The sequence below is a fragment of the Plecotus auritus genome (genome assembly GCF_963455305.1).
Source record: "Plecotus auritus genome assembly, chromosome: 8".
Taxonomy (NCBI): domain Eukaryota; kingdom Metazoa; phylum Chordata; class Mammalia; order Chiroptera; family Vespertilionidae; genus Plecotus; species Plecotus auritus.
Window position 1 is genome coordinate 54,941,383 of NC_137782.1, and position 13,835 is coordinate 54,955,217.

Here is a 13,835-nt window from a genome sequence, read left to right on the forward strand (position 1 = left end):
TATAATCACAGAGTAAGAACATTACAGGCAGCTTTGACGAGGTTAGCATCATTAAAAAATACCATTCCTTTTCTAATAACAATATACCAAAGGTTAAAACAAGCTACGCCAAAGAAAACCAATCAACAGATTTGTTAATTATTAGATCCTGTTGACATCTACCTTATCACAGGTACTCATTTGTTTCTCTGAACTAAAATTTTCTACTTTCACCACAATCATTAATTTCAGGCAGTGAATTATAATGTCTGAATTTCCACAGCATCTTAGAATGTCTTGCACTTACTTAGGAATAAAATCGACATATTCTATACTAAAGTCAAATCATATTTCATTTATATAGATAGATACTAACTCCATTCTACCGTAAGTCAAATAACTACACACTTTAAATAAATACATTTAAATACAACATCTCATTTAGGTATCATAATAATCTATGAAGTAGACATTATTATGTCATTTTACAGATGAGGAAATGGGGTTTGGAGACGTTAAGAAACTGCCACGGCCCCACAGTTAGTAAGAACCAGGATGTGAACTGGACGCTGACTATTTCCAAGGCCTGTGACGGAGTGCTCGTGAGGGGGTGTCATGGGGGTTTACAAGGAATGAACAAACACAAATACACAGGAGAAACACTATTAGCAAATACCCCTGAATACCAACGGTGACCATTATGTTAAGCATTATAGATGCTTCCCCTCCCTCCACAGCTTCTCTTTTATCAAATGCATTGTGGTTAAACTATTTTTATAATAGGGGAAAACAGCAATAAAAAGAAAAATCTACAAAGGAGACAAAGTATGTGTTCCGTAAAAACTGAAAAATCTTTCATATTATCTCTCATCAAGATATGTATATCCTTCACAATACACATAAAATTCACAATGAATTGTTTAAATGCTCTTCCCTATTGGACATTTATATGTTTATAAAACATATATAACTATATAAAAAGTTATGAATGTGTTGGTGGTGAAAAAGCTTTGTTTCTAGCAAATTAACAATAAAATATCAAAATTATCCAATTCAAAATAGGTTTTGTAAGTTATTAAGTGCTCTTTACAACAGAAACCTGTGACTACAAACACTGAAAAATGTTTAGAGTTTCGGGGTCACCCATATCAACCCCACCTTCTCTCACACCAGTTCTTCCTGTCAGACTGTGGGCAGGGTGGTCCCCTGCCGCCTTGGGGCTCTTGAGTACCCCCAGCACCACCGCAGCCACAGGAATGTGCATGATCCACATCCACCGGGCGAGGCTCCCCACCCTCTTTAGATGCAGAAGTACCAGGAGAAAGTGGGAGCAGTGTGGACTATAGCCTCAAACCAAGATGCTTTCATATTCTGCCATGACTGAAAAGGGAGCACTGGCCACTGGGAATTGCGCTGAATGAGGACCTCAGGTTCAGTGCACACACACATCCGTGCACACACACTGTATTTCCACCCACAACCCTGCTGCCACTCCTCACCTCCATTCCGCTCTGAGAAAAAGCATACTGTTTGCATTGTAGACATTTCTTTTAGATGCTTGGTGTGATATCCATAGCTTTAAAGTCACTAAGTACAGTTCACCTAACTGTACGTCCTTGGATTTTAGTCACCGTGCCTGTTTAGATAGTATTGTTATCCCTGCTCCTGAGAGAGTAGTGATGCAAAGGCATGTGTCCCATTAGCTTCTCTGGGATCCTTTGCATTCATGGCCTTGACCCCCTTCTCTGGATTTGGGGGACGTATTAGGGCAGAGGAGCAGGCCAGGATTTCTGTGGTCTAAAAGACTATGACTTTCTTTCCGTTTTTAATTTAAACAAGGAAACTACAATATATCTTAAAACTCTAACTCCCTACAAGAGGACAAAGCAATTTAATGTGACAATACCTGCCTACTGAATAGAAAAGAGTAAAAGTACTTAAAAGGTTTCAAGTGTCTTCTGACATTTTATTTACAGCATCTAAAAATGGATGAATGTTTTCAGAATTTAAGCTAATTTCTATTCTGGGGCAGACTCATTTGCTCAGAAAACTGCTACTTTTTTCAGGAAAGATAGTAGTTTTCAAGTGAGGAAACACGAGAAGCTACAGGAAAACAAAGCTGAAAAGTAATCACGATCTACACTTGACAACTACTCACATTGCGCCTTCTCTGCCCACCCTGGCACCAAAATCAATGGCTGCCTCTCTCGTGGGGACTGTCGGGAAGGGCACCCTACGGCCCTATTAAGGTTCAGGGATGTCCAAGTAACAAGGAAACAATTCTATGTGTTTCCATTCATATTTTGTGGAGAAAAATAGGTACAAGGAGAAAGGTGATAAAGGCTTGGAGATACATGAGTTAGTACAGCATATATTTATGCGTAAATTCCAGAGACCAAAGGCGTGGGACAGCCGGAGACATTGCATCTAAAGGGTCAAAACAGCCAACTTCACAGCCAGCCCAGATGTGAAGTAAGCTGTTTCTGCCTCTTTAACAGCAGCTCTATAATCTTCTGTCTACAGCATAATTACCAAAAAATAATAATAATGACGCACACTTGTTTGATTTCTGGTTTCCACATTCACCCATCTTCACAATGAGAACGCAGAGAGAGCATTTCATCCCCAATCTCACTTCAATGGAAATTACATATGCCTTTGTTCCCAGAGCTAGTTTGGTTGTGATGTTTTTCCCTCAAATTATCCTGCTCCAGTAAAAAGCCCTAGCAAGAGCTGACAGTAAAATGCGCAGATTTTCAGCAAACAGTATGGTTAACACACAGAATCCATTCAGATAATAATCAGTGGAGAACAGAGTTAAGTGAATGGTTGATAACACTGAAATATAAACTGAGACAGGCCTCGCCTAACTAAAATTAAAATGAAGCATTTCAGAGCAGGGCCAAAATCTCAAAGTCCTGAGCCTTCAGCTAATAATGGTATTTGGGGTGGGCGAGGAAACCGAGGCAGGCACCAGTTTCCAGAAGCTGCCTAAGCAGAGTACTTCCAGAAACGAGAACTGGCTGGGCTGCTCAAGATAACTTAATGTACTTGGTATATTGTATTAATGATGCCCAGAAAGTTCCTGAACTAAACTGAATCCCTGAGAGGGAGGACCAGGACAGGTAAGCCACCTTCACCGGCACTCTTGCAGCTGGTCTGGATGTAACCCACGAGTAAATTCTCAAACGATTCCGATGGGCCCACACTGTAAAATGCTGTGTCTATATCACAGGTTATCAGTATGACCCAGGGAAGGAACAATGAACCAGCAATACAGAATTCTTGCCTTGAGTCCCAACTATGCCACGCATTGGGCATTTGTGTCTTCAACTGTAGAACACAAGGGCTGACCTGTAACATAAAATTCTATGGCTAATGCAGACTCTACAAGAAAACTGATTTTGCCAATTTTTTAGAGGTCACTGAGTGCGCTGCCAGTCGGAACTTGGCTAAATTTAGCCCTGGTTTCACAGAGAAAAGTGATGACATTCTAATACATCTGAATATTAATTATTAAAACTAAAGTTGTCAGCTCTTAAATACTTCATGGAGAGGAGGAAAGCTTCTCTTGCCCCTTCACCCACTCCTCTATTCAATGTGTCCCAAAGCAGGGGTCATTAATCATATACATCGGCATACAAGCCCCAACCAGGGCAGATCAACTGATGTTCAAAGTCCAGTCGGTGCCCGTGTGCTCCGTTTCTTTGCACTGCTTGGTCTGGTGCGGCTGGGAAGGGAAGTGATCCCCCCACGATGTCCTGCCACCTCATCCTCTCCTTCAGCTGCCTGCTCCCGTGAGAGAGAAACAGATGCAGGCAGGACAACTAACCCGGCGTAAGCATGCACGAAGCATTGCCCCATGTCATGTACCAGAGTGTGCCAGAATTCTATGACTTGCAGGCGAACTCCAGCTAAACCATATATTCCAATCCTACTCTTAGCATAGACCTGCCCCTGACAGCTTCTGAGCACAGGGCCAGGTAGTAACAGAGTGGCAATGACCCTCTAAGGCAGTGGTTCTCAACCTTTCTAATGCTGCGACCCTTTAATACAGTTCCTCATGCTGTGGTGACCCCCAACCATAAAATTATTTTTGTTGCTACTTCGTGACTGTAATTTTGCTACTGTTATGAATTGAAATGTAAATATCTGTGTTTTCCGATGGTCTTAGGCAACCCTGCTAGCGGTTCTCAACAAGTGCAATATTACTCAACAAGAACCGCTAGCAGGGTTGCCTAAGACCATCGGGAAACACAGATATTTACATTACGATTCATTAACAGTAGCAAAATTACAGTCACGAAGTACCAACGAAAATAATTTTATGGTTGGGGGTCACCACAGCATGAGAAACTGTATTAAAGGGTCGCGGCATTAGAAAGGTTGAGAACCACTGCTAAGGCAATCATTGCTTTCACAGAACATCTGTAAGGGGAGGAGCAGCTGCTGGCAAGTCAGAATTCAGCAAGTGCCATCAAAGCCTTACTCTATCCCATTACATACTGGCAAAGTCCCACAAGGCTAACCACACAGGTACGAAAGATGGTGAAGGAGATCTGGCATGTACAGTCACAGCCCGGGCAACCAGAGAGATCCTTTGCTAGGTTCAAACACGTACCCTTAGAAAACCCCGAAAAGGATCTGATCAAACCATAAACAGGAGTCCAAATATATTTGAGTAGAAAATGAAAGATACAAAGTGAAGGAAGATGGTGACTGCACTAAACCAAGAAAAGGTTGTTCTCTAGAGGAAGGTTGAGGTCTCCGAGGTAGAACCCCACAGATGTCAACAGGGGGAAAAGAGCTTGACCTCAATCCTTTTACAGATGGGGCTAAGAAAAAGGGGATGTGCACTGAGCAGAGGGAATGTCTGAGAGTCAGAGAGAGACTCAGGGAGTCAGAGGGAATGCTGTCCTCCATTGTTTAGTTCCCAAAACAACTGAGCATCACTGGCTAAAGCCTCGGGCAGAGTCCAATGATGTAATTCCGAATCTCCCCTTGAAAACAGCAGCTACTTTCAGACATTTAAACAGAGTGGAACTTTCACTTCCTGGAAAAGAGATGGGAAGTCCCTTTCTTTATTCCTTCCACTAACCACAACTAAAACTCCCGGGCATTGTGTAAAAAGCAAATATAAGCTTCTGAAAGGCTGGGAGATGGGCAAGCTGGCCAGGGAACCAAGGAATGACACAGTGTAGAAGACTTATAATTACAAAATAATAAAAGAAACAAAAAAATATCTAAGTAAATAAAGAAATATTCTATGTTCATGAACTGAAAGACTCAACGTAAGTAAAGATATCAATTCTCCCCAAAACTGATATATAGATTTAATTCCTATCAAAATCCCAACTAGATTTTTTATATATATTGACAAGACTATTCTAAACTTTATTTATATAGAAAGGCAAATAAACTGGAATAGTTAAAATTTCTGAGAAAAAAGAATAAAGCTAGAAGAATCAGTCTATTGTATTTCAAGACATTTTACAGTTATAATTTATATGGTGATATTGGTGAAGAGATGGACACATAAATCAATGGTACAGAACAGATAACCCAGAAATACCTACACTAATATGTCCAACTGAAATCTGACAAAGGTGCAAAAGAATTCCATGGAGGACAGACAGCCTTCTGGACAAATGGTATTGGAGGAAGAGGACATGCATAGGCAAAAATAAATAAATAAACAAGCCTCAACCCAAGTCTTCTACCTTATATAAAAATTAACCCCAAATGGATCACAGGCTTAAATGTAAAGCCTAAAACTTTAGAAAAAAACATGGGAGAAAAACTTCAGGATCTAGAACAAAGAGCTCTTATCGTTGAACAAAAGCACATGCTATGAAAGAAAAAATTGATAAATTGGACTTCAACAAAATGAAAAACTTTTGCTCTACCAAAGACTTTGTAAAAGATTTTTTTTTTTTTTAAAGCAAGCCACAGACTGGGAGAAAAGACTTGCAGCCACATATCCAACAAAAAAGACTAGTATCTAGAATATATCAAAAATTCTTAAAACTCAACAGTGGGGGGAAATATCTAATCAGAAAAGGGCAAAAGACATGAAAAGACATGTCACCAAAAGAATATGCAGATGGCAAATAAACGTATGAAAAGATGTTCAAAAGTACCAGCTATTGGGGAACTGCACACTAAGACCACAATGAGCTATTACTGCACACCTATCAGATGGAGAAAATAGAAAAACACCACCAAATGCTGACAAAGATGCAGAGAAACCAGACCACTCAGACACTGCTCGTGGAATATAAAATGGTGCAGCCACTCTGGAAAAGAGTTGTGGTTTTTTTAAATATAAATATGCAATTAACATATGACCCAACCATTGCACACCTGGGCAATTATCAAAGCGAAATGAAAACCTATGTCCACACAAAAGCTCTATTCATATTAGCCCCAAACTGGAAAAAATGCAGCCGTCATCCATCCTTCAATAACTGAATGGTTCAACACCCTGTGGTACAACCACATGATGGAATGCTACTCAGCAATAACAAGGAATGAACCATTGATACATGCAACAACTGGATGAATCTCCAGGGAATGATGCCGAGTGAAGTCAATTTCAAAAGGTTATAAATGGCCTGGCTTCATTTATACAGCATTCCTGAAGTGAAAAAATTAGAAACGGAGAATAGATTAGTGGTTGCTATGGCTTAAAAAGGGGTGGGGTGGCTCTAAAAAGATGAAAGATCCTTGTGGTTATGGAAATACTCTATATTGACTGCATCAATGTCAACATCCTGGTTATGATATTACTAGAGGCCTGGTGCACGAAATTCGTGCACTGGAGATGGAGGGGTTCCCCTCAGCCTGGCCTGCGCCCTCTCGCAGTCCAGGACCCCTCACTCCTTACCAGCCACCTGTTCACTGTTTCTTACCACTCAGCTCACTTTGCACTGAGAGGCTCCCACCAACACCACTGTGCTCGCCAGCCCATGAGTCCAGCTTCTGGCTGAGCAGCGCTCCCCCTATGGGAGCGCACTGACCACCAGGGGGCAGCTCCTGCGTTGAGCGTCTGCCCCCTGGTGGTCAGTGTGCATCATAGCGACCAGTCGTTCTAGTTGTTCCGTGGTAATGGTCGCTCAGGCTTTTATTATATAGATTCTGTATTTTGTTACCACTGGGGGAAAGTGGATTAAAAAAGTATACAGGATCTCTTTGTATTATTTCTTACATGATTCTAAAATATTCAAAATAAAAGGTTTCATTTTAAAAATGGAATGATTTGAGAAGACCTGGGACATAAGCACAGAACACTTCAGCATTATCAGGTAAGATTTTGAAATCATCAGGGTAATTCTAAGTAGATGTTGGGCAGGAGGGAGGGAGAAGGGAATATCCCCGCTGCCAGTCAAGTAACACACCTTTCTCTAGACCCAGTTAAGTCAAAAGGCAACGAGCGAGGGCTGGTGGACCTGTTGGTCTCGCTGAGGCCCCGAGGTCACACACTTGAACCTTCAGAATCAACAGAGGCAGCAGGGCTGGTTCAGGAATCCGTGTGGATGATTCTCAAACCAAATCCCCTGTGCAAACACCTAAGGAACCCTGCCCGAGAGAAACCTTGGGCAACTGCAGACACAGTATCTAAACTGCCCTGAGGTCCCGTTCAAGAAAGGACGGCAGGGGTGTGAGCCATGGAGAGCTGTTACAAATGTGAGGTACTCTTACTCTTTTTCAGTTCACCTGTGAGCTACTGAAAAGGTGAAGGTCAAAGGAGAAACGGATGTAAGTTTAAATCCACGAATGTTAGGGACAACAGAAGAAAGAAGGCGCTCAGGAAGACTGGTACCTGAAATGTCATTAGTTCAACCTCTAAATTTTGTAAGAAGTCACAGCAACGGTTCGCTGCTGGATGGCGTTAGCACTTTTAAATGCTATTCTCAGAGAAGAAACTGTTTATATAAGTGGATTGTTTCCCCCATTTGAATTTAAGTTCACAAATTATGAACTGGCCAATGGTCATGTGAATGGCAAGCTGGAGAAGATGAGATGAAGATTTTTCTCTCTTCTTTCTTCTGTTCTTCCTGTCTTCAGCCCCACCTCTCACTGCCACACCAGGGGACATGGATGGGAGAGGACCACTGTAGCTTTGCTAACTTTGAGGCTAGTCCAGCAAGAGCCACAAGGATCCCACCAACCTCCTGGACTGTGGGAGAGACTTTAGGTGGGGGAAAGGCAACAGAACAAACATAACTAAAGACCTGAGTTTGTTTGTTTGTTTGTTTCCTGCTTCCTTTTAAGATGGAAAGATACATGGCCCCGTTGATGAAGTGGGGACAAGATAGAGGGTGCTCATACAGAGCCCACGCACCCTCACTAGGACAAACTAAAGAGCAACATCAATCACTATCTTCTTGAACTTGGTGGACATGTTACTCTTTCAAGTGTTTTACGATCAGAGCCAAAGAGACATTTAACATCCAATGCTGTGAGAGTGTTCTCAAAACTCTTTATCACTTTCATTTCCACTAAACTGAAAACCCAAGAGAAAAAATTATTGAGGTATGTTTGATCTTCTATTCTCCAAATTCAAAATACTGCAAAGAACTCAATTTAGTCATAGCCCTTGGGAAACTGCCTCCAATGGGGATATTGGAGGCAAATAAAAGAAAAATCGGTTTGCCATTGAGACTTCATAAACTGAAGTTTGAGTCAGAGTATATTAGCACAAACAGCGCCCCCTTCCAATTCTAGTATAGACAATAAATCACATGACCTCTCTATGCTCGAATATGTTTCATTCAACATGTCCAGCTACTTCCAAATGATAGGTATCATGTATTTGTAAAACACATTTACCTAAGAGCCAAAAACTGTCCGTGGAGAGAAGCAACGATAGAAATAATAAGTTGGCTGATGTCCATTGTGAAATGTATTTCACCGACATCAACCTGTACTTCGCTAAAACAAAACAACAAAAAAGCTGCAAACAAATGCAAAGGTATCCTATTCAATGGTGATGGGTTTCCCACTCATAGCTTAAATTGGCTGTAGTAAAAAATATTATTGAATACTTCAGGACCAAGCAGGCAAACCATAAAATGGGTACCAATTAGGTATGCTTAACTACAAGAGAGTAATTGTAAGTAACAACAGGAATTTTTAAAATACCAATATTGTCACTAATAATTAAGGAACATTGGTGATGCAGCCTGACTTGAACCCTTAATTCAATGGGATGATACTGTAATTAGCTAGATCTCAGACTCCCTACATATATTCCAATGATCCAACAATTAAGAACTCCATTACTGACCCTAAATCTTAGGTGCCATAACTCAACTAGTACATAGAGTTTCTATCTGTTTAGGAGAATCAACTTCCCCGAAAACATTTTAAAGTAATGTTTTAACATTGTTCTGTTCTATGAAAACAATGCTTCCTCTCTCGTCTATGTGCATACATACATCCACACGCATCCACACACCCCCTTCCATTTAACTGAGCTCCTCCCCCAAAATCAAGGGCATTGTATAGAACACTCATGTCTACAGATTCATCACTGAAACACCAAAATGTAAATGATACTCTACTTGTCCACTCGTATCTGCAGCCTGCTGGAAATGCGTAGCCAGCGATGTCTCGTCCTGGAACACTTCGTTGCACTCCAAACATTTCAGACTATGCCTGCAGAGCTTGGACGGGTCTTCGTCTAGAGGCATAGCTGGAATGATGGGTGTGCTTGAAGGAGCTGATATGACGGTCCCAGTTATACCAGACTGGATTTTTGTTACAGTGTGTGTGCCAGCCCCCACAGAGCTTGGCAGAGCGGAAGATGAAGCAGAAGTATTGCTTGTTGGAGAAACAATCATTTGATCTGCTGGGACGGGCTTTAGAATCAAGTGGGAGCACTGCATAACCACCCCCTTCTCCTTATGCCCGCGGGCATGGGAGAGGAGGCTGCACTTGTTGTAGAAAACGAGGTTCTTTGTACAGTGGTTACATGTCACCTCGATGCGCACACTGCGTCTGTCGTAGTGCTGAGTCAGACTCTTTTCCAGAGCGAAGGAGTCGCCACACTCCAAGCACTTGTACCCGCGGGTGGGCAACGTGATGCCTGCGTTAGCAGGGGGACTGAGGTTGGGGATGTAAACTGGAACGGGGTTGACACTGCTCAGCACCTTGTTGAAAGCTTCCACCACAGAGCTCTGCAAGGAGGACACCACCTGGACTCGAGAAACCTTTTTGGGTGGTTGCGAGACAGCTGCATTGATTATTGCCTGCTTTATTTGCTGCTGAGGTTTGGTTAGCACTTGGCGGAGCTCAGAGGTGGCCTGTGCGCCCTGAGGCAGAAGGTTAAGGTTGGCGAGGTGCACAGTCTTTGGCACGAGTTTGGCATTGGCCAGGCTGGATGCCGGCACCACAACGGTTTGCTGCTGGATGGCATTAGCAGCTTTAATGATGGCGCTGCTGGCGCTCTGAACAGAGGCAGCAGATATGACTGTGGCTTTGACCGTCGTGTTGTTAGCAAGCTTCAAATTAATGACTTGAGATCCCGCTGTCTTCACAGCAGACACCGGGAGGAAGGCAGTTGCCACGGGCTTAATAGTGACCTGCTTGGGGGTCAGCTCTGCGGGGGCAATTGCGTTGGTGACAAGGGCAGACTGCAGAGGTGCTCTGGGGGGAGAGGCAAGGACGGCAGCTGCAGTCGGGGATGACAGAAGCGACGTCACAGAAGCCATCACAGGCCCTGTATGCTCGGAAGGCTTTTTTCCAGAGTCAAGATCAACTTCTGGCAATACCCTTGTCACTGTTCTCTTTATTTCCCCAGATGATGTCTTAATGGTTTTGATGCGGACTTTGGGAATTGCTGGTGTTGATCCTGCAGGGGACGACGGGGATCCCTTGCTACTGTTTTCACTGGAAATGCTCCTGGGGCTATCCGGCTGCTTCAGGGACACCTTCTTCGTCCCATCGATGAGACTCTGGGACTCAGGAGACTTTTCAATGGCTCTAGGACTATCATTGACTTCTTTTGGTAATGGAGAGGGTTCCCGTGAATTGGTCACTGGCTCTTTACTGGCGCCTGAAGCAGCCTTTTTAGCACTAAGAGCAGCGATGGCAGCTATGCAGGAAGAAAGCTTGGAGGATGGCTTTGACCTTGACGGAGCCACGCCGCCAAGGGTGGTGTCGTTCTTCTCGGAGCTCAGCTTCCCGTCATGGACCCTATTTTCAAGCACCTTTTCAGAGTTTTCCTTCAATTTATCCTCCACTTTTCTGACTTTAAAAGGTTCATAAACACTCAGATTTATAGAATTTGTTTCTGTTTCTCTCTTGACAACTTTGTTTTTGTCTGCATTGCCTGAAGTAGAGATTCCAGTTTTGCTTAAGTTTTCCCCTCCAAGTGCCTTCAATTTATCATAGTCCTGTTGGGAAACAGACCCCGTCAACACATTCGATCTAAAACTCGAATGCAAGTCCTCTTTATCAGGGGGGTCATCCACTTCTATCTTCTCATCATCGTCAAACTCTTCAGCACTAGAGATAGGGCTAAACTGGCTGAAAGCGGAGTCTTTTAGAGTCACCTCTGAGGTAGGCACATCTCCTTTCAAGGACTTTGACCCATCTTTACTGTAGCTGTCCAGAGAGGACGCTGTGAGGAACCCATTGTGTAGGCCATTGCCCGTGGGGTGGCCATCTTTCTCTGAGCCCTCGGAGGAATCAATGTTCCGAACGTTCTTAACAATAACACTGACGCCCACGTCAGAAGAGGATGGCGTGTGGGAGTCGTCCTCTCCATGAGCGTTCTGCTTGATGTGGCTCTCCTGGTCATCGTGTCCAGATTCAATAGCTGCTTTAGGATCGACCATATCTGGGATGTCAAATGCTGCCAGGAGGTCATCAAAGTCTGGGGTCTTCATATCCCCCATGGTCATGAATTTGATCAGATGTTCTGTTAAACAAACAGAATAATTCCATCAGCAACTGGCATTTCATAATGAGGAGAAAAATACCCTCTAGGATTTATACTAACACAGTGATGATTACCAAGAAGAACAAGTCAGTAACTGCACGATTATTATAATTACAGAAAATTCTGAGTCAAAGTGAACACATTTTCAGAGGATATATATAAAGCCTTGAAAATTGTAGCTTCAAAGGAATTCCTCTAAAATGCCGCACACCGCATGATCAGTGTGGCACCACTCTAACAAGAATAAAACTGATCAAAGCTGTTACCCTAAGAAAAGCAGGTTTTGGTGTAACAACCAGAAAATTTATCATTTACCACTGGATTCATCGCACGCTTCACAAAAAGCTACTTCAAACATATTTTGATCTTGACAGCATTTACTTCCACTGGCAAAATAATCACTATTATAGTCACCATCAGATTTGGGATATCAAATTAAAAGAAATATATTACAATAAAAAAACAATGGCAGATACCATTTACCCACAGAAGAAACAAGCATCCCAGCTACTGCTAGTCAAGTTCCACCTGGGACTTTTAAAAAACCTCTCAGGCGCTGATTCCATCTGCTTTTATTTAATCCTAGTTTTCTCTATTCTGTTAGGAAAAAATACCATCTTGGCAGAAAAGCCCAGCATCCTTCCTTGTCCCTCCCTAGCTCAGGGGTTTTAATGGTTGAGGTGACACATAACTGTTTTCTAATTACCACCTATCGGACACAGTTGTGTAAGCGCTGTGGCAGCTGAGAAAGACCCCGCCGTGAAATGACGCTCAGTGCAGACCTGAGGACTGCAGAGCTGGATATGGGTGCATAACATTCTGCACCCATTTGTATCCACAAAGCCTTGGTGGTAGGACAATTTTAGAAAAATGGGCAGTCACAGCTGTTACTAAAGATGAAGGATATATAAATACATGAAATGCCGAGGGTATCTAAAGGGTGCCCTATACCCCACTGCAGAGAATGCGTGATCGTGGGGTTCAGATAAAACTTCCGCTGTAAGAGAGATCTTCGTCCTCCCGAGCCCTGCACCTCATGCTCCTTTCTGGTATGTACTACAATGTGTGCACTTGTCTCTTCTTACCTACGGGACTGTCAGCACCTGCCACACCACAAATGCAGATAACTAACCCACCACAAGTCAGGGGCCAGAACACTAGATTTATAACAGAACAGGTCTGGACTCTAAGAAGTGAGGGAATCTTTGGGCAGGTTCCTTCCTTCTACAGTGGTGCGAGGGAGGCAAGCATCTTGGAAGAGAAGGAAAGAAGGAAAGGGAAGAAGGGGATGAAAAATAGGAAAGGGAAGAACAGGAGGCAACAATCAAGGTCAGAAGACAAGAGGGTTATAGCTGATTTTTGGCAACTTTCAATGGAAAAATTAGCCTAATTGATTCTTTAATTTTTCTGTTATTCCTCCTTTAAATCACTAAGAAGTGGTCTTCCACATTTTTATGGAAAAACTTAATAATTTACTTTCTTGTACATCGTGTAAAAGATCATTCATCCCTAAGAAAAGTGATGACACAAAGGTCAAGGTTGAATTTTCACTCAGGTGACAACACACATACCAATGAGAACTCCATAAATTCATCATCAGCTGCTAAGACACGCTCAGCATACTCACTCCCTCCGGTACATGTCCAAACACTTCTAAGAATTTAGTTGGGAGAAACTACTGATGAAGATGAAATAAACACTCACTTAAGGAGCTGGAGAAAAACATCCCCTTCCACTCACATACGTCTCAGTTAATGGAGACCTAAAGAAGCCCCACACACTTTTCTCTAGACTACTTGCTCCGCTTAGAGAAAACACTCTTCTCTCAGGCGGGTGGCTACGGGACCACACGGGGAATAACGTATCCCCAGCATCAAACACTTCAGCCAAGAAAAAGGTGTGGAGAAAA

The 13,835-nt window shown here is 42.7% G+C and overlaps 1 protein-coding gene across 6 annotated transcripts in view; it reads right to left on the minus strand.

The window, feature by feature from the left end:
• The window catches only part of ZNF532 (zinc finger protein 532), a 99,103-nt gene that overhangs the window by 41,090 nt on the left and 44,178 nt on the right, over nt 1–13,835 (minus strand). For all 6 annotated transcript variants that reach the window (XM_080682962.1, XM_080682961.1, XM_080682964.1 and 3 more), the window contains one exon: nt 9,546–11,905. In XM_080682962.1, coding sequence (XP_080539088.1) covers nt 9,546–11,888 — 2,343 coding nt within the window. In that variant the 5' untranslated portion in view covers nt 11,889–11,905. The remainder of the gene's footprint in view (nt 1–9,545; nt 11,906–13,835) is intronic.